At 44.7% G+C, this 20,434-nt stretch overlaps 1 protein-coding gene across 2 annotated transcripts in view; it reads left to right on the top strand.

Annotated features, from left to right (window-relative positions):
* Positions 1-14,530: 14,530 nt before the first annotated feature.
* Positions 14,531-20,434, top strand: part of LOC137534379 (zinc finger protein 585A-like) — a 178,093-nt gene continuing 172,189 nt past the window's right edge. Inside the window, exons 1-2 of one of the 2 annotated variants that reach the window (XM_068255861.1) lie at positions 14,531-14,802; positions 16,310-16,433. In XM_068255861.1, coding sequence (XP_068111962.1) covers positions 16,363-16,433 — 71 coding nt within the window. In that variant the 5' untranslated portion in view covers positions 14,531-14,802; positions 16,310-16,362. The remainder of the gene's footprint in view (positions 14,803-16,309; positions 16,434-20,434) is intronic. The other variant, XM_068255860.1, reaches the window with a different exon arrangement.

The raw sequence follows: 20,434 nt of genomic DNA, 5'->3' as shown, positions 1-20,434 counted from the left end.
CAATGAAAGCCTATGGGGGATTTTAGCAAATTTGGAGCCCTGTAACTCTGGTTTGCAGAGATGTAGGGAACCCATCTTTGGAGCCCAAGTCTAACAATATGTCTTCTACCTGCATGAGACATTTCGTGAGATTCAGACGTTGCTAACGGCCATTGCTGCGATTTATGTACGTCAGACTCGCCACCATTGAAATTGCCCAAATAAACAGGTTTTGTGACCCTAGGCTATGACCTCTTCGGCCTAGGACTGCATTGAACGCGACCCACGCATTGTGCGCATTCTGGACAACACCAATTACTGGGTTTATACCCTTCTGGATCCACGGTACAAACACAATGTTCCAAAACTGCTTGAAGAAAGAGCCAGACAGGTCAAAATGGAAGAATACCAGCAAGCCCTTGTGGAGACTTTAGAGAGGAGATTGACATCCTCCCCCTCCTCTAGCCAGTTGTACGCCGACAGACTGACTTCCACAAACCCAGGACGACCAGGAGGGCAGCAAACAACACAAGCCGCAGCTAGTGCCCAAAAGGGAATGGTATCGGCAGTGTCCTTGGAGTGGGAAAATTTTCTGACACCCATGCAGCAGCACACAGAACAGCAAGCGTGCAGATCCACCTCCAACACCGATCGCCTGGAGAAGATGGTCAAGGACTACATGTCAGATGGCGTAGCTGTGTTGAACAATCCATCTGCACCCTTCAACTATTGGGTATCGAAGCTAGACACCTGGCACAAACTGGCAATGTACGCAATAGAGGTGCTGGCTTGCCCGGCAGCCAGCGTTATGGCGGAACGCTGTTTCAGTGCTGCCGGAGGCATCGTCACAGATCGGCGGCGTATCCGCCTCTCCACAGAAAATGCAGACCGTCTGACTCAAATTAAAATGAATCAATCCTGGATTGGAAACGACTACGCAACACTCCCGGACCCCAACCAAGTAACATGAACAATAAACATCTGTGATGGGTTAGCGTTTCCGGTCCCTGTTTATTGAACCTCTCATCTGTATTACATTTATGACTGCATGGCGACAAAATGCAAATTGCTATCCGCACGCTTCTTGTCCTCATGCAAGGCCTGGGTTGTTGTGTCTCAAAGCGTGGCCTTCTCCTCCTGCGCCACCCTCCTCCTGTTCCATCATGTGTGCTGCTGCTGGGTTAGCGTTACCGGTCCCTTTTCCTGGAACCTCTTATATGTATTACATTTATGACTGCATGCCGACAAAAAGCCATGTTACCTGTGCAAAGAAAACAGACATTTCCCGCATTTAAAAGACAGTTTTCCCTTTGAAACTTTAAAATCGATTTTCTCAAAAACTATAAGCTCTTTTTGCTAAATTTTTTTCCCTCTTGTACCCACTCCCAAGGTGCACATACCCTGTAAATTTGGGGTATGTAGCATGTAAGGAGGCTTTACAAAGCACAAAAGTTCGGGTCCCTATTGACTTCCATTATGTTCGGAGTTCGGGTTGAACACCCGAACATCGCGGCCATGTTCGGCCTGTTCGGCCCGAACCCGAACATCTAGATGTCCGCCCAACACTACTCTCCGGCTGTTCACGGAGACACCCTCCGTGAACTAACATGGAAAGGCCGCTCGATCGAGCGGCCGTTTCCATGGTAACCCACTTAAGACCTGCTGACGCCTATGGGCGTTAGCTGGTCGTTAACTTTACAACGTTAGTGAATATTAATAATGGAAGAAAGGATAACCAAGCTCTCTAGATACTGTGTATTACTATTCTATAGTGACTATCCACTTCCCAGCAACCAAAGGACAGTAGTAAATGTAAATGCCAGAGATAAGGGAAGCAGACAGTTCCATACTACTGTATCACCAATACTCACCGGAGAGCTTAGAAGAAGACTGTCCTCATCTCCCATCAATACTCTCTATAACCATAAGCTTTACTCCCTTTGAAAGCAGAGACCATGTCCATTTTCTCATTGGTGTTCATTAACAACTGATAAACTATAATGCTGGGGAGCTGAGAAACATTATCCATTTTTTTACATTACTTATTATAAAATTAGGCTAGATTCTGATGGCAAGAGGGTCAATGAGATGATTATTTTATAAATCTGCCAGGGGTGTAACTATAAATCACTGGGCCCCCCTGCAAAACTTTGGATGGGGTCCAATCACTACATGACACCGCCCTTGGGGAGGGGTAGAACAGCGCTCTACACTAGACCCTGCTGAACTCTGACTAGGGAATGTCTACAAATCTTTGCATGATTTCTTATCAGTGGCTGAGCAGATGCAGTCATTTTTTCTGTCCTTGCCCTTAGTTGTCAGTCTCTCAGGATGGGACCCCTGTGGCTTCTGGGCCCTCCTGCAGCTGCATCCCTTGCAGGGTCTATTGTTACACCCCTGGCATCTGCTACATTTGATGATGATGAGGTTGTATTTGTTTTCATCTCAACTATTACCTATTATCAGAGAGCTGAGAAGCAGACCACGCCATATTTGTTTAGTATACCTTAGTGATAGTTGCTATGTGGAAGTGGGAAGAAAGACCAAAGCTCATTTGTTGTCTCTGCACTGTCCTCTCCTTAAAGCGGTATCGTCACCATAAAAATCAAATTTCAACAACCACTGGTCTGAGTGTATTAAGTGATAAAGATGCTAATCCTGCATTCAAAACTTTCAAAACTTTTTCTGCTGTTATGATTTAGAATTATCTCATACTTAAGGAGCACTGGCTCTTTAGTAGTCGGTGCCAAAGAATTGCATGCTGGGTTTTTTTTTTTATCTATACTATATTCCTCCTCTTCCCTTTATTTCCCTGCCTGCTGCTTATCTGGAACCTAATCCCCTACTCACTTGTGTTTACAAGCAAGGCTGAGGCGACTCAGCGATTGGAGGAGACAAGAAAAAAAGTAAAGGGCAGAAATGACATCACGAGTTAGCCTTAACTGTGGGCAAAAGACATGGCCCCCACCACTAACAGAATTCTCGTCATTTACTATATAACATTCACTGAAATCAAAACGTGGACAGTATAATACATGTGTTATGTAAGTAGATCAAGTATTTATCTACTTATATATGTGGGTTTTTTTCCTGGCATAGTATGGCTGATCCTACTGCTTTAAGCTAATGACTACTAATTTGCAGAAGATGGTATAATCCACTATACTAGGGCTCACCAAAAGTGAAAAAATTACATTGGAACAATCCGTGATTCTGGGCAGTCTGCCAAAATAATATAGAGCTGTTGTGTTTTCCCATAAAACTTGTGTCTGTTAATATGATTGGAAATCTCACTGGCCAGTTACAAATCTTATGCTAGGTACACACCATGCAATTTTCTGTCAAATCGACTATTTTCAACATTTCCGATCGATTTAGCAATCAATTTTCCATTCACTTCTATAGAAAATTGATTGCAAAATCAATCGGAAATCAGATCGGACATGTTGAAAATAGTCGAACTGACAGAAAATCTGTCAGAAAATTGCATTGTGTGTACCTAGCATTAGGATCTTAAAGTACTGTACATGCATAAATGATTTTATATATGACATGTTAGGCTTCACTTGTAAAATGGAAGGTTTCTTGTGGTTTTTTTTCTTAAAATAAAATGTGTGGTGGGGGACTTATTTTCAATAAATACACATTTTGTGATGTAATATGATCTAGTATCTATCTGTATCTGTATAGTATCTGAATATGACTAGGTTCATTATGCATGCGTGGTGTGGCATTGCCATCCAATTCCTATTTTCTTTGTCACAGCTTGCCATTCTGCCCTCAGTCACTAGGGCTCTTCTGAAGGCATTCAGCACAGTAGACAATGTAACCTTTTGGATTGATTGGTGGTCCACACACAATACAATTTAGATTGTACATACACTCAATACAGTCTGCAATCTCGTTCAGAGATGGGGTATGCTGCCACCACTTAACAAGAGCGTAAGAAGACGTGATTCTAAATGTAACTGTTCTGTAGGAAAAAAGCTTATTTCAACAACCTAACTAGACATGCCATAATAATAAAACAATTATATTAGCGTTCCCTCTGAAAGGCAGGATTCTTTGCAGAGGATATTCAGCACTGGACTGAAAATATTTTTAATCATTTATTTTATAACAAAATCATACATAGGAGATTATAGAAAAAAATTAAAAACTTATCTAACAGATGAAGGAGATTTGTATAGTAAAATATCGGTAAATAAAATAGAAAAACTGAACAAAGTCTGAACAGTCTATGGATTTACCTTGCCCATTGGAATTGCAAGTTCAAGAAGTTGGAAGAAAGTTTTTTAAGATTCCAAATACTGGGAGCTGGGCTCATGGTCCATTCAGGCCAGCAGATAGATTACTGATTGATGGATCAAGGGTTGAGCAAACATACAAGGACCCTGCGGATCTACAGCACAGAGTTTTCAACATCTTTCTGTTGCGGAGAAGTTAGAAGGAGAGAAGTTGGAAGGAGGGAGGGGTGGACTCTACAGACTTTTAAACCAGATCCACCCCCTCTCTTTAGGGAAGAAAGAGATATGAAATATCTGGAAATGTCATATCACTGTGGCAATTCATCAGATAGTGCGTATGATAACTGTTCTCTGGTGATCATACATATCAAGGATTGGTGGTGTATCATCTTTTATATCAGAGAAATTCTTATCTCAGTTTCAGAATAGGCCACAATGAGGATTAATGTTCTGACACATTTATATTTTGCCCGGTGACAATTCCACTTAAACTGCGTACACACACGTGTGATTATAGTCACAGATAATCCGGCCTGTGTACAGTAGCCCTCAACTGCTGCCCCACAAGCGATACACCAGGGTGATAAACTTGAACGAGCGATGGGCAATTTTTTGCTCTCACCGCCCCCTCGCCATGTGAAGTCACGCAGGCACCTCTCCATCAACAGTTGACTTTGCATTTGTTGAGCGTGACCAACCGATGTCGCCCGAGGAATCAGGTCCCAATCCCCAACGGGCAACATTCATCATAGGGTGTGTATGCACCTTTAGTTCCATAAGCCTGGCATTAACTGAAACATGGAATTATAAACTTATATGAAGTATGACTGAGGTGACTTTAGGTGCAGTTCCCCTCTGCACTCACTTCTGGTATTCTGTAGATGCAGCCAGAGAGAGAGATTTACAGCCCGTTCTGCAACCTCTTATCAGATTCTTTTAGGGAGAGCCAGGCCTGCCAGGAAGAGGTGAGGAGTTAATTGGTCCTCCAGGATTAAAGTAAACCTGAGATGGCAAAGAGAGAAAAAAATTAAACATACCTGGGGCTTCTTCCAGGGTGATAGTTCCCTCGTTGTTCTCCTCCGGCACCTGGATCGTCTGAAATCTGTCCTCAAAAGTCCTCCGTTCCAGGGCATTCTGCGCAAGCAGATTCCCCCACATGCTCCCGTCGGCGGGAGAATTCTGTGCCTGTGCAGTACTACTGCAAAGACACAGAGCGCTCCCTATAGCGGGAGCACGCACGGTCAGAATGCACCTGCACTGATTGGTCCTGACTGGACGACTTTTGGGGCAAGATTCCTGATGATCCAGTCGGCGGAGGATGGTGAGGGCGTGATCAGCCTAGAGGAATCTCCAGTTATGTATAATTTTTAATTCCCTACATGTCTCAAGTAAACTTTAAGCTGTGCCATTAAGGCTTCTACCCCCACTTCCTGTGGAAGGCTTAGCATCTCCCAATAAAAAAAAAAAAAAATCTGGGTTTTCCAAATCAATGTTAAAGAGAAACTCTGGCTCTCTCTCCAGCCCAGGATCGGTGCTGACTGTGGGCGAATGACTTTTGGGCGAATGCCGATTATTCTTCACACATGGTGCATAGTTAACAACATACCGTATTTTTCGCCGTATAAGACGCACTTTTTCTCCCCCAAAAATAGGGAGAAAAAGTCCCTGCGTCTTATACGGCAAAGGCAGGGAATCCCCGACTTACGAACGCCCGCCGATACAGAACCGCTGACCCGCCGCCACGTCGGGGATTCCCTGCCTTTCAGTGCCTGCCTTCCTCCCTCCCTCCCGCTCGAGTTTCCTGATCCCCCCGTCCCCGAGTGTCAATAGCGGCAACTTACCTTTAACATGCTCCCGCGCCGATCCCGGATAATTGCGCTGCCCCCCGTTAGCATGCGCTCCCTCCCCCTTGCGGATCTGGCCCCCCCGGGTGTGTGAATCAGCAGCGGCAGCTTACCTCCACAATGCGCCCGCGATGAATGGAGACATCCCTCTCCCCGGCACTTCGCGCTCCAGTGACTGGCTTGAACTGTGCATCATCACAGCTGCCGCTGCTGATTCACACACCCGGGGGGGCCAGATTCGCAAGGGGGAGAGAGCGCATGCTATCGGGGGGCAGCGCAATTATCCGGGATCGGCGCGGGAGCATGTTAAAGGTAAGTTGCCGCTATTGACACTCGGGGACGGGGGGATCAGGAAACTCGAGCGGGCACAGGAGGACACATGGGGGGCCACAGGAGGACACATGGGGGGCCACAGGAGGACATATGGGGGCACAGAGGCAACATGAGGGGCAAATGAGGACACATTGGGGGCCACAGGAGGACATATGGAGGGCACAGAAGCACACATGAGGGGGCACAGAAGGACACACAGGACACATGGGGGGCACAGGAGGACACATGGGGGGCACAGGAGGACACACAGAAGGACACATGGGGATATGGAAAGCACAGGAGCACACATGAGGACACACAGAAGGACATGTACAAGACGCTCCTGGAATATGGACGCACCAGGTTTAGTATTTTTTTTTCCCCTGGTTTTTGCCCTCCAAACTTGGGTGCGTCTTATATTCCGGAGCGTCTTATACGGCGGAAGTAGTTAACAGTGGTTACATAGTGGACCAACAACCTAAAAAGACACTACACAAAATTGCACAATAAAGAAGACGACCAAATGGCATTTTATTATACTATCTTAAAAATGGCCTATAATGTCTTCTAAAACACACACATAGAAAGTACAAGACCTCCATTGTGTGCACAGAAGGTGAATTACAGAGTCCAGCATGCAGGCAAAAAACTGCAAAAATATGTCCTTTGTCCTTTGGGGTAAGCTAAAAATTATAGAGAATATGGCTTCAATTCATCAAAGGGTGTTCGATAACAAAACCCCAGTCCTTAAAATACCGCATTCGGTATTTTACACTTCACTGTGCTAATTCATCAATATTTTCCCATGTGTGGTAGAGGTTCGTTAAGTTACCGAACTACTAGGCTTCAATTCATCAAAGGCTGTTCGATAACAGCAGAGTGGTGCAGAGCAGCTTGGAATGTCTCTGTGTTGTTACAAGCTGATAACAATAGAAGGCATCCAGACATCCCTTTAGATGTAAAGGTGTTATAGTTACTGTTATTTATACTGCCTCTGCTGCTCTGAATCTGTCGATCAGTCTTTCTTAACATTTTATTTATTTGCCACAACGTAGATGAACTTCCTGGAGACATTACAAATGCCATGCTTGGTGATTTCACCACCAGCATCTTTGCATTATCAAACAGGGCCTGAAAGGGTTACACCACCGAAGGGAATCTGGGGATATATTTTGACCCGTTCTCTCTGCTCACTGCCTGGGGGGTCTGAAAGCTTGTGTGGAGAAGCCTGTGTGACCTATCAGCGGCACTTGCAGGAGAACAGGGGCTGTTTCTATTGGCTGCCTGCTCCTGCTAATCATGAAAACATTCACACAGAAGGCTTTCGAAGCCTGTAAGGACAGGGGAGAGCTTGAGATAAACACCGAATGTGTTAGCGAATGTGGGAACCTTGATGAATTAACATTTGTTGAGCACATGTCGGTAATTTATCTCATTGCTGTGTCATTTCAGCTTCTCATTCGGTAACAGCTTTGATGAATTAACATTTTCTAAAGTGCTTCGTTAAGTCAGCTGTTTTCAGCATTACCGAATGCGGTAATGCTTGATGAATTGAAGCCTATGTCCAGGAATCATGTTGCTGTATTGTAATCCAAAAGATCGTTGATACACTGAACTAACATCTCGCGCCTCAGTTTACAGTATATGGCTACAATGCTTTCATGATTAATTAACAATAAATGTGCACAGCACAATTCCATAATAAGGAGGAGAACCACTGGCTATCCTTGCTGTTATTTGTAATTGCGTAGCTCTAACATGTATAAGGAACACTTCCATGAACCAGTTCTTAGAACCAAGTACTCACATCAGTCATGTATAAGTCTCCACTGCACACATATAAATTGGGGCAATGTCACCCAATGTGTAGAAGAACTGACCAATCGCATCAGTCCAGTTACTTTGTAATATGGTGAGTTGTACTGTTTTTAGCATCACCGGTTGTAGATTTTAGCTTGGAAGACAAGAGAAGACACAGTCACAAACTATAAGAAAAAGTATCCATAGCACCAAATAATAATCCAAACAATATACTTATTGTCCAAACAAATCACAGTTTTATTAGGGATTTATCTGAAAGACAATTAAATACAATTAAAAAGCAAGCGTTAGCCAACAGGACCCTAAAATCAATAATATGCTATGTTATCTCAGTGGTACACTGTATAAGCGCTTAGTGTCAAATACATTCAGAAGTTAATCAATGACTTCATAGCAAGCCCCGAGTATACAAAGTATAGTAATGAGGAGCGACAGGTAATGGAGGCAAGTGCCGTGCTGGAGAGCAGTAAATGATAAAATAAACAGGTCTAGCATTGATGCTATGGACTGGCCCATCCGTTCCCCAGACCTGTATACAATTGAGCAATTCTGGGACATCATGTCTCGCTCCATCCACCACAGACTGTCCAGGAGTTGGTGGATCCAGGTCTGGGAGGAGATCCCTCAGGAGACCATCTGCCACCTCATCAGTGCATGCCCAGGTGTTGTAAGGAGGTCATACAGGTACGTGGAGGCCACACACTCTACTCAGCTTCATTTCTCTTCTTTTAAGGACATTACATCAAAGTTGGATCAGCCTGTAATGTTTTTTTCCACTTTAATTTTAAGTGCAACTCCAAATCCATACCTCCACTCGGATATCTGGGTGTCCGGATCAATTCAGATTTTGAAAAGTGGTATCCGAGCACCCCTGGTTACCACTAAGGAGGCTGAATGAATTATTGGCTGATAAAGTGCTAAATAATAGTTTCATCAAGGCTTAGCCGATGTGTCATCTGTTACCTGGTCGAAACCTCCAAAATTCCAACACAGGTAATTCAACGGATAAGCGGGGAGAATCATTCAGAAACCCCATCCCCCACTCGACCTTCTCTACTACTCCAAAAAGGTGCTCCAAAGTGTGGAAGATCGCCACCGACCCATCACATCCAGGCCTCTACCTCTTCAGTCGGTTTCCATCAAACATTGGACAAACAGTTCAGGCAATCTCCACCGGGACCGCTAGGCATAGGAACTCTTTCTTCCCCTCTGCTTTCAACCTATTGAACTGTAGGTTCGCAGCCATGGGTAGATGCTTCAGATAAACGGAGTATTTTATGACTATATCCTGTCATGGAATTTCATGTTAAAGGGAGTCTGAAATGAAAATAAAATAAAAATCCTATAGAGCCTTCTCCTTCTCCTCCTGGTCTCCACACTCCCCCGCAGGCTCCACCGTTAGCAGTCCATGACTGTTCTGTTGTGGACTGTTCTCTTCTGCGTTGGTTGGGCTTCGGCAGTTTTCGGAAGCACTCAGACTTCCAAAGACAAGCCACTCCATACTGCGCATGCCAAGCGCCCTCTCTTGTGCACTTGCGCGTGCACAGTACAGAGCTGCTGGTCTTCAGAAACCCGAGTGCTTCCAAAGACTTCCAAAGTCTCTTGCAGCAGGAGATTTGGACGGAGGAGCCTGCATGGGGAATGAGGGGACTGTGAGGAGAACGGGAAGGCTCTATAGGACCCAGAGAATTTCCTCTACTTAGGTGAGTATTTGTTTTTTATTTTAATTTTTACTTCAGACTTGCTTTAAAGCTGCTGCTACCATGTTTCTGTGTTTTATTTCTTGTTAAAGCTGAAAGTTTTCAATCGGATGATACCATTTATTGGCTAACTTAAAGAAGAACTGTCTCAAAAATCTTAAAATTTAAAACACATACAAATAAATAATAACACATAAGTAAGTGTGTTTCTTCCTGAGTAAAATGAGCCATAAATTACTTCTCTCCTATGTTGCTGTCATTTACAGTAAGTAGTAGAAATCTGACATTACCGACAGGTTTTGGGCTAGTTCATCTCTTCATGGGGGATTTTCAGCAAGGCATTTAATCTTTATAAAGACACTCCCTGAAAAAGATTTACCGTATACAAAGATGCTGACCAGCCTCCCTGCTCACCGTACACTTTTTTGGCAGTTGGATGGAGCAACTGCCATTCACTAAGTGCATTTTGAAAATAAAAAAAAAATCCCTGTGAACCCCCCATGAGGAGATGGGCTAGTCCAAAACCTGTTGGTTCTGTCAGATTTCTACTAGCTACTGTAAGTGACAGCAACATGGGAGAAAAGTAATTTATGGCTTATTTTACTCTGGAAAAAACATACTTCCTAATTGTATATGTTTACATATATTATAAATGTTAATATTTTCGAGGCAGAGGTCCTTTAAAAGAATAAGAGCAAGTTTTTGGCTGTGCAGCCTTTGTCAGACTCAATCCTTTTTGCTTACAAGTTGTCCGGCAGAAACAGCCGAGCCCGATTGGATCCGCATTACTGCATAGACGCATCACACCTGTGCAGAAGAGTGTACCTGATCAGGCTTGGTTATTTCTTGCAGAGCCTGAAGGGAAAGCCACTACTGTGTCTGTGCAGGAGCGCCAACTACTTTGTTGTTACCAGTGCTGGATCGGGCTTTTTTCATTTATGAGACTTACAGGTGCCCTTTAAGAGCAAGGAAACTGATCATGTGACCAAATCAATAATAAACCAATAAAGGCATATGGCTGCTTTATTAAAACTGAAATCTCTTGCAATAGATTGCGAACCCATTAAGATGCATATACAATAAATGTTCTTGTTATTTGTACGGAGTCAGAGTTGGGGCCCATTAGAGCGCTTACAGCAGTGATTTGCAATTTCTAGGAATAACTGTAGATTACAAAAGCACTTCACTAACATAACTCAATGACCGTGATTCCACTGGAGCAATTTAAGCAATTTCATTCAGGGATTGCAGGTTATAAAAAATGCTCCGGAAAACGCTCCGGAAAGAGGTTGATGTGTAGTGGCAATATTTTTTTTAAAAACTCTAGCGCTATTAAAAGGGAATTGCGATCTCTAGTGACAGGGCTGGGCACCACAATGTCTTTCTCTTTTAAGGGGATCTGAGAAAAGGTCCCCTAGGGCAGAGGTTCCCAACCTATGTACCGTGACACATTCATATGTCGCAGCAACCGCCGGTATGTATCGCTGTGTTCCCTTTGTCCCCGCTCTGGCTCCCTCTTAGCTGTTCAGCTAACTCTGTGGGCTGGTGCACACCAGAGCGGTTCTGAAGCGTTTTTTTTAAAACACTTGCAGGGGGAAAACCGCTTTGCTGATGAAAGTGAATGGGATGGTGCACACCAGAGCGGGTCGTTTTTTTCCATAAACGCAAACTCGAGGGCTGCAGCATTTTTTAGATTCCTGAGGTTTTTCTGCCTCAATGTAAAGTATAGGAAAAGCTCAAACCGCTCTGAAAAACGCTAGATCAGAGCGGTTTTCCAGGCGTTTTTGTTACAGTAGCTGCTCAGTAACAGCTTTACTGTAACAACATATGAAATCTGCTACACCAAAACGCTCCCAAAAACACTAGGCATGTTTAGAAAACCTCTCTAAACATGCCTAGAATGGCTCTGAAAATCTGCTTCAAAAACCTCTAGTGTTTTGCAGATCTGCGAGGGGTTTTTGGTGTGCACTTGGCCTGTAACTCCTCCTCTGCTCCATTTGTAATTAGAGCAGGGCTACAAGGAAACGGCCACCGGTGTCCGCATTCGTGGACATTGGCGGCCATTTTTTGTAGCCCTGCTCTAACTCTAATCAAAGCAGAGGCAAAGTGGCAGGCAGAGCATCAAATGAGCAGCTGTGTGGAAGCCAGAGCGGGTACACGGCTCTAACCAAGCTGCACCAATGGAGGAGGAGCAGAGGGAGAGACACACAAAGGCCAATGGGGATGGAAGAAAGTTAATGCCAGAAGCAGCATAACGGTAGCTATCACTGACAAGCAGCAGCCACCGATTTGCACCCATCACTATGCCAGCAGCAACAGGAGGCACCATTGTGCTAGCTGCTAGCAATGATTGTCGATCTCCACTGTACCAGCAGAAATGGCAACCATTGATTAGCAGCCACTACTAGGCCAGCAGCAGTAATGGCCAGTCACTAACAGCTGCCACTATGCCAGCAGTAGTAGCAGACATGATTAGCAGCTGCCACAATGCCTGCAGCAGTATCAGCCACTTATTATCAGCCGCCACTATGCCAGAAGTAGTAGCAGACACTGATTAGCATCCACCAATATGCCAGCAACAGTAACAGCTGCTTAATAACAGCTGCCACTATGCCAACAAGAGCAGAGACGTGAACGTTAGGATTACTTTGGACAAGCCATTATGTGTCACGGCTTGGAAAAGGTTGAGAACCACCGCTGGCACTTCCCTCGGAAGGCTTCCCTTGTTCTCTTCCGCATGGCCTTTTCCAGCACTGGGACCCCCAAAAAAGAGCTTGTTGACAACTCGCGCAGGCGCACTAGCATTGTCCGCTTGCCTTTCTATGGAAATAGTTGGGCCGGATCGAGTCCGTACCTCTGCGCAGGCACAGAGTCCTCAGGAGCCAGAGTGGGTAATTGCTAGTGTGCATGCGCAGGGAAGCTACTTTTCGGAGATCCCACTGCTGGAATGGGCTAAGGTACAAGAACAGGGGAAGCCTTTTTAGGATCCAGAAGCTTCACCCTCAAAGTAAATATCTAAAATTGTGCCATGCAAACCTCACAGGTTTGCCTTAAAATCTCTCTACATGCATGTAGTTGTAACAAGTTAGTGAACCTTGACGTCTTAAGCTGATAATTTTGGCCAAATGCTGTCTGGCACTTCTGTTCTCCCTCCTTACAATACAATACAATAACAATACAATAACATTTATAAAGCGCTTTTCTCCCATAGGACTCAAAGCGCATAGCTGTGTCTCAGATTAATACAATCTGTCCTTTACTGCTGTTGTGCAGTGCTCGTCATCACTCCATAGTAACAGAACACAGCGCTAACCTACAGGATAGTAACATGTCTGTAAAGCATCAGTCTCCAAAATGTTGCCCAAGAGGTCTATTCCAAATCTTATCAGGGACAGTGATTGCATGCATGTGTGTAGCTAGCTTTAGACCAGTATAAGTGATTGCCCCAATTCAAGGAATTTGTACAAAGATAAAATCAAGCTCTGCCCCAGAGCTTGCTTCTATCTGTGCTCAAATTCCGTGATTAGCTAATAAATAACTAGCAGGTTAGGTGATTCATTTCCATAACTTGCAAAGATTAGCGGTTGGGGAAGGTAGCTCACAGAGACTAATACAACTTGCCTGGAAAGGTACTTCAAACAGAACTGAGACGTCTAGCATAGCTCCCAACTGTGCCTTTTTCGGAGGGACAGTCCCTTTTTCGGAGCCCTGTCCCTCTTTCACCCTCATTTGTCCCTCTTTCAGGACCTTGTCCCTCTTGCTATGTAAATATATATATTTCTATACCAAAAATGTTTTTGATTGACTCTAAACTTTATTCCCAACCTTTAAATTGATATATTACTAATTTTAAAATGTTAATATGAAGGAATATGAACCAGGATAGAAAGGACCAGTGTGGTTTGAATTATAAAACAACATATGTTTCTTATGAAATCTTTATGGTATGTGTGACTAGAGGCGTCGTAAGGGTGTGACCAGGGGTGCGGTAGGGGTGTGGCTTAAGTGTCCCTTTTTCTCATCTCAAAAAGTTGGGAGGTATGGTCTAGACAGGTTATATATAGTCCATAATTGTATTATTTTGATTGATAATAAAGCTATTCCGTGACACTGTACAAAGTAAGAAACAAACATGGGGTACATAATAATACAGACAATGGAATATATCAAATATGAACACTGGTACAAAATACATTTGTCATTGTAATTATTAATTCTGTAACATGATGAATAAAATGTGTAAGAGAGTGGAAGCTACAAATGAATAACAAATTCCAAGACACAAAAGGGTGAGACAGCTCTGCCCCTGCAAGCTTACAATCTAAAGATGATAATCATAATGATGTTTCCTCATATGACCATTATAGGAATAGATTATGAGTGGGGAAATGTAGATCTGATTATGTAGAAAGCGGTAGCCCTGGAAAGATTAGATGCATTTAGTTCTGTAAGATAGTATACTGTAAGCGGCTATAGGTACCGAGGTGCCACAGCTGCAGCTCCACATTTGTCTACCACAAAATGGTCGCAACAATGAGGACATTAATATACTCGAACATGTTTCTACCTAGTGTCTGTCTACTCTCGCGCAGACTCTTGTTACCGGAAATGTAAAAGGAGGAGGAATAATGTCCTCGGTACCGCAGCGCGGCAGCCATACCCTTGTGGTTTATTAACTTCAGGGATAAATGAAATAGAAATGCACTTTTTTCGTTCAGAATTATTTACGTTTGAGGAACAGCAGCCGTCAGAAAACGGGAAATCTATCTAAAATACACTATAAGGTGCCCGGTGTAAGGACAGACTGGTGACAAGCCGAAGCCATATTACTGTAGCAACCAGGAAGCCATCAAGCAAGGAAGTCGTGAAGGCAACTTAGTGCAGGGAGTGTGCAGTCTGGTGAGTGTCGGAGCTCATTCATTAACTTATTACATATCCATTATAATCATATTAATTACAGGTTTACACTAATAATTGTATTATTGAAAGGGTGCAGCATTTCCTGTGGACTGGATGAGGGATCCCCAACATATCAGATCATCATTATCTCTCCTTTGTTACATGGTGATAGTTTTGTTAGAGCGACAGTGTTTGGTTACATTACTTCTGCGTCTATATTCTGGTGCATATACGGCTGGAGGAACGCAGGACGGAGCTATATTGGGGGGGAACCAACCATAGAGAAGTAATAGGTTTGAATGTATGCTGCTTCATCCTGGGATCATGTGACAGTTTACTTTCTGGGCTGCCTGGGATGTCAGTTTACTTTCAGAGCACACAGGGATGTCAGTTACCTGTCAGAGAACCCTGGGATGTTCGTTCATTTTCAGAGCAACTTGTGATGTCAGTTTATATTGTTAGAGCATCCTGGGATGTCAGTTTACTGTCAGTACCCTGGGATGTTGGCTTACTTTCTAGGCTCCAGTTGTTGTGGGGAATAGAAGAAATGGTGACAAGCTTCATGCTGGCCTCCGTTGCTACGGAGCAGCTGTTCAGTGGAGGGGTTGAGTTGGCCACACTTATGATCGCTGCATATAAGTGCACACAGCTGTTTCCAGCGTTTTTTCATCAGCACATTGTCTGGACTCCTATAAATTCATATATATTTGAAGGAATGATTTGCATCTTTGCGTACTGTCCTGAAGTAATTCATTGTCTGGGTAATTTATCGATCATCTGGAGATGGATACCTGCAAATACCTTCTGATTCAGGAAGACCAAATTAGACCTGCTTAAAGAGACTCTGATGCATTTTTTTTCTCTTTTTACACTGCAGTCCCCTTCAGCAATACCCTGCTAAGTGTTTCTCCTCATCCCAGTGGAAAAACAAGAAATCCTGTCCACAGAAATGTTCAATTTACTTTCCATGGCCCATTAGGTTGCAGAATATGCTACCAGGAAGAGGCATAGCTCTGCCTCTTCATTAGTCAATTGCTGCCTATTCCCACCCCTCTCTGCCCCTTTTTTAATTATTATGCCGCCCCTCGTGCGCGCTCCCTAGGTTGTTAGACTCGCAGCATAGATACTCAGACCCATCCCTAGCTCCATGCACATATCGGCATAGGAGCAGGGTGGCACGCTATGCCATGTGCACAAGAGCGGGGCCGCATAGGACGCACAGAAGGAATGGCCGTGACCTGGATGTTATTCAGGGGTCGTGGGCATCTTTATACAGGAAATACCGTTCAAGTACCATGAAAACGTTATAGCGGGCATCGGTAAGTGGCACATTTAGACTACCATCATTAGCAGTTTTGAGAAAAATCTGAAATTTCTTCAGATTCTCTTCAACATTACAATAGTTATTGGCATCCTAAAACACATAGGTTTTTATATCACTGAAAATGATGTGGGTTCTGCTATACATCATAGACAGAAATTTTTTTTTCTTATTTTCTTTCTTTAGGACAGCAGAGCGTTACTAACTCACCTGAATTCCAATCTGATACCTGTATTGGCATGACTAAACGGACAGAAAGATCACTGGAAGAATGTCAAGATGGAGAGCCAGATGCCCCTCACAACACTCGGTAAGAGCATACTTCCATTTCCTTTTAAGGAGAAAGCAGTATTCGGGATTCTTGGATTTTAGAGCAGCTTTGCCCAGAGTGGAATTACAGTCTGGGATAACATTCAATAACCCCCTCGTACACACACTCTTTTTTTACCCCTATGGTTAGCCTACTTTCTTGGGTGCATATTATATCAGCGCCGCTCAGTTCGGCACGTTGAGAGCCGAATGACGGCTCTCACCGCTGCCGCTAAACTCCGAGGCAGCGTTAAATTCTATTCCCCCTCCGAGATGTCGCAACTCGGAGGGAGATGTAATTTGGGGTCTGGCAGCCGCAAGAGCCCCAAATTACCGCTACGCGCCCCGTGCAGCATAGCATGTGTAAAAATTCCCTTCTCCCAGTATAGATTACAGCAGGGCTGGGGACTGCGGTGGAAATAGAAAACTCTTAGAGCTGGTTCGCACTTGCTTTAAAGGGAACCAGAGACGCCGGACATCGAAAAAGAAAAAAAGATTTCATACATACCTGGGGCTTCTTCCAGCCCCATAAGCCTGGATCGCTCCCACGCGGCCATCCTCCGCTTCCTGGATCTGCCGGTACCGGGTCCCGTCACTTCCCGCGGATGCGGCCAATTGTCCACATCACAGGGGCTCCCAGCATACCCTTACGCGTGCGGCTGCGCAGTATTTGTGCAGTATGCAGCCGCACGCGTAATGGTATGCTGGGAGCCCCTGTGCTGCGGACAATTGGCCGCGTGCTGACGCCGACTGGCCGAAACTACGGGACCCGGAACTGGCTGATACAGAAAGCGAAGGACGGCGGCGTGGGAGCGATCCGTGCGTATGGGGCTGGAGGAAGCCCCAGGTATGTATAAAATCTTTTTCCTGGCATCTCTGGTTCCCTTTAAAAACGTATCAGTGTGATAACTTTTTAAAGCTTTGCTTAAGGGAACACTATCAAACCAAGTGTTCTAAAATGAATGTCTCATTTGCAAAGGTATAAATCTCTGCAGTCTGACATGCTAATAACAGTGTAATATGAAAATCCTGTCAGGTGTCACATAAGATACATTTCCTCTGCTCTCTGCAGAGAGCTCAGTCAGAGCTTTCTCTCACACACACAGGATTAACAGATGAAGTGTGAGGTAATTCCCCCTCCTCTTATGGTTCACTCTGCCATCAGATTTGCTGTTAGAAAGTGTGAAAGGAATTAGATAACAGTAAACAAAGAGATAAAAATTCAAATGTAAACACCAGTAATTAGCAGCACTTCCCAAACATGTCCTATCACAATTGAAAAAAACATGTTAATCGATAATGTTCCTTTAAACGCAGGAAGTGAGCCCTATGTTAAAAATAGAATCTGCTTCCACTTGTACAAAACACGGATCGTACACGGATCCGTGGGCCGCAGAACGCAGAGTCCCAACTTGGCACATTTGACCGGACGGGAAAATGTGACCAATTAAAGCCTATGAGAATGGACACTGTTTGTTCTCACAAGGCTATTGTCTGCATTGCATCACCACCGTGACATCATAGTTGTGTGTCCCATAGCCTCCGCTCGATCCCTTCAAAACAGCTCGGTGGCCCCGGGATCTCCATTGGGATGCAAAAGACCAATGGGAATCCTCAGCAATTGAGAATTCTCATTGGTTCATGTTGGACAAATGAAAATTCTCCTTGTTGGCCTGCTGCAGCCTATGGAGAGCCGCATGCTTCTGCTGGCCTTCGGGCTGTTGAAGGGACGAGCGGTGGTGGCAGGACAGATGAGCGGCAATGTATACGGTCGGATGTGATAGCCGCATGCGGATACGTTGAACAGTCAATTGTATTTGTTGCATGCGGATGCAGAATGGACAAAACGATACACCTCTGCCTCACAGATGCACTTAACGTTTCCTTTCTACATCCGTTTAAGTGTGAACTGGCCCTTACACAGAGATCACACTTGAATCTGCGGAAAACAGCCGCGGTTTTCTGCTAACAGTTCTTTGCTGTTTCGGCACACTTGACCGAAAGCAACTGACTGTTGGCAATAGGAATTGCCTGCGGTATGTGAAAAAAGCAACCGTACTGGTATTTTATCCTCCCACAGCAGAATAACGTGCATTGCGAATCTCCATAGGGAAGCACTGCATGCATTTTCGTTTGCATTTTCAAGTGTGATCTCTGCCTTACAGTGTCTCTTCTCTGCATTTCTATAATGTTTGCTCAACCTCATCAGCTTCAGTTAGTGATCAACAGACAACCCTAGAAGCTGTGCGACAGACTGCACGTAAAAGTAGCTATACATCTAGCAATTTTGCTTCAATCGACAAAGTGATTTTATTGGGTGATTGACTTTGGTGTGGTTGATTGAAAGTCAAACGACCAGTAGCCCACACACTACAAGCGAGATCCTATACGATTCTCCTTCACATGCAGTCTGATTAATGTCGCGCCTCTGTGCCCTGAAACCAAAAGTAGTTTCTTTGTCGATCAAAATCATGTGACTACTAGCCGATTCCTGTAGATCAACCACTATCTTCCATCCTGCTCAATCGACAAAGTTGGTCCATTCGTTTGGGCAGTTTTTTGTGGGCAGTTTTTATCAACTGAGCACACTAGGACACCTTAAGGGGGGGGGGCTGTATTGGGGGTAGGGGGGTACTAGCTCACCCTTGTCGCCGCCTATAGCAGCTGTGCTCCAGGTCATGCTCCACATCACACCCGTACTTCCTCCTTCTGGGTTTGAAAGAGGAAGTATTCGAGTGACAGAACGTGTCATGAGGTGCTGTGGCTATAAGCAGTGACAAGGGTGAATTAACCACCCCTGCCCTAGCCCACAAGTTTAAAGGCTTCCTTTCATTTGGAATTCAGAATCTGAAAGGCCTCCGCTCTTGCATAGTTGCCCCAAAGCAGGGGGCTGGTTTGGCAAGATTTTAGGCAAAACGCCCATAATGGTTGGAATGGAAAATACTTCCCGTTTATGCCTGAGCACGCTTCAGGTCTTCTTTAAAGTGCAGTGAGCAGCATGTTTTTACTTTAAAAAAAAACGAACCTCCGCACACGTCACAATGCACGCCGAAAGATAGTTAGCACTGTACTTGCATCTCCTAAGCTACATATCCCAGCATGCATCACCGTGTACACGCACGACCCCTGCCGGGAATGACAAATGCTGGCAAAAGATAGGGTGAGCTTAAGGGCCCGTTTCCACTATCGCGAATCCGCATGCGTTGCCCGCATGTGGATTCGCACAGCTAGTACAAGTGGATGGGACTGTTTCCACTTGTGCGTTTTCCTGCACGTTTTTCTGTGCAGAAAAAATCTGCAGGGTAGGGCCCTCAGAATTCGCCTGCGTGTGGAATGCAGGCGAATCGCACACAATGTATTTAATAGGGAAATCGCATGCGTTTTCCCCATGCGTTTTTTGCCGCGATTTCGCATGCGATTTCGCATAGGTACCCATGTTAATTCACACAGGCAGTGACATGGTTAAAATCGCATTACCCTAACCTATGCGAAATCGCATGCGAAATCGCGGCAAAAAACGCATGCGGAATCGCACCCGCATGCGATTTCGCCTGCGGTGATTCGCCGGCGATTCCGCAACGCAATAGTGGAAACGGCCCTGAGAAAAGAACGGGCCAGAGGAGCAGCACCCCATAGGAAAGTAATGGTGCTCCCTCCGACCCCCAGTGGCACACACTATTACAAACCTCCCTTATGGGGAGTTTTTTTTATGTTTTTAAATAAAGAATCCTTGCTTAATGCACTTTGAAGTGTACCTGAACTGAAAAACCCCCCAAAATAACTAGATATTTCATTAGAGGGATAGTCCCCTCTGTTTTGGCACTAGGACCCTTTGAAAATATCCAACAACAATGTGCAAGTGCTCCAGCTACTGTCCAGGCTCAGGCAATCATTGTGCCTGCACTCATATACAGAAAGGACTGCAGCTGTGAAGAAGGGGTACACGGCGAGCAATGGTTGGGGTGGGGGAAGATCAGAGAAGCCTGTGAAATATCCAGAGGC

This window comes from Hyperolius riggenbachi, chromosome 10, assembly GCF_040937935.1.
Source record: "Hyperolius riggenbachi isolate aHypRig1 chromosome 10, aHypRig1.pri, whole genome shotgun sequence".
Classification (NCBI taxonomy): domain Eukaryota; kingdom Metazoa; phylum Chordata; class Amphibia; order Anura; family Hyperoliidae; genus Hyperolius; species Hyperolius riggenbachi.
Note: the sequence above shows the minus strand (reverse complement) of the source record. Positions and strands in the feature narration are given on the sequence as shown.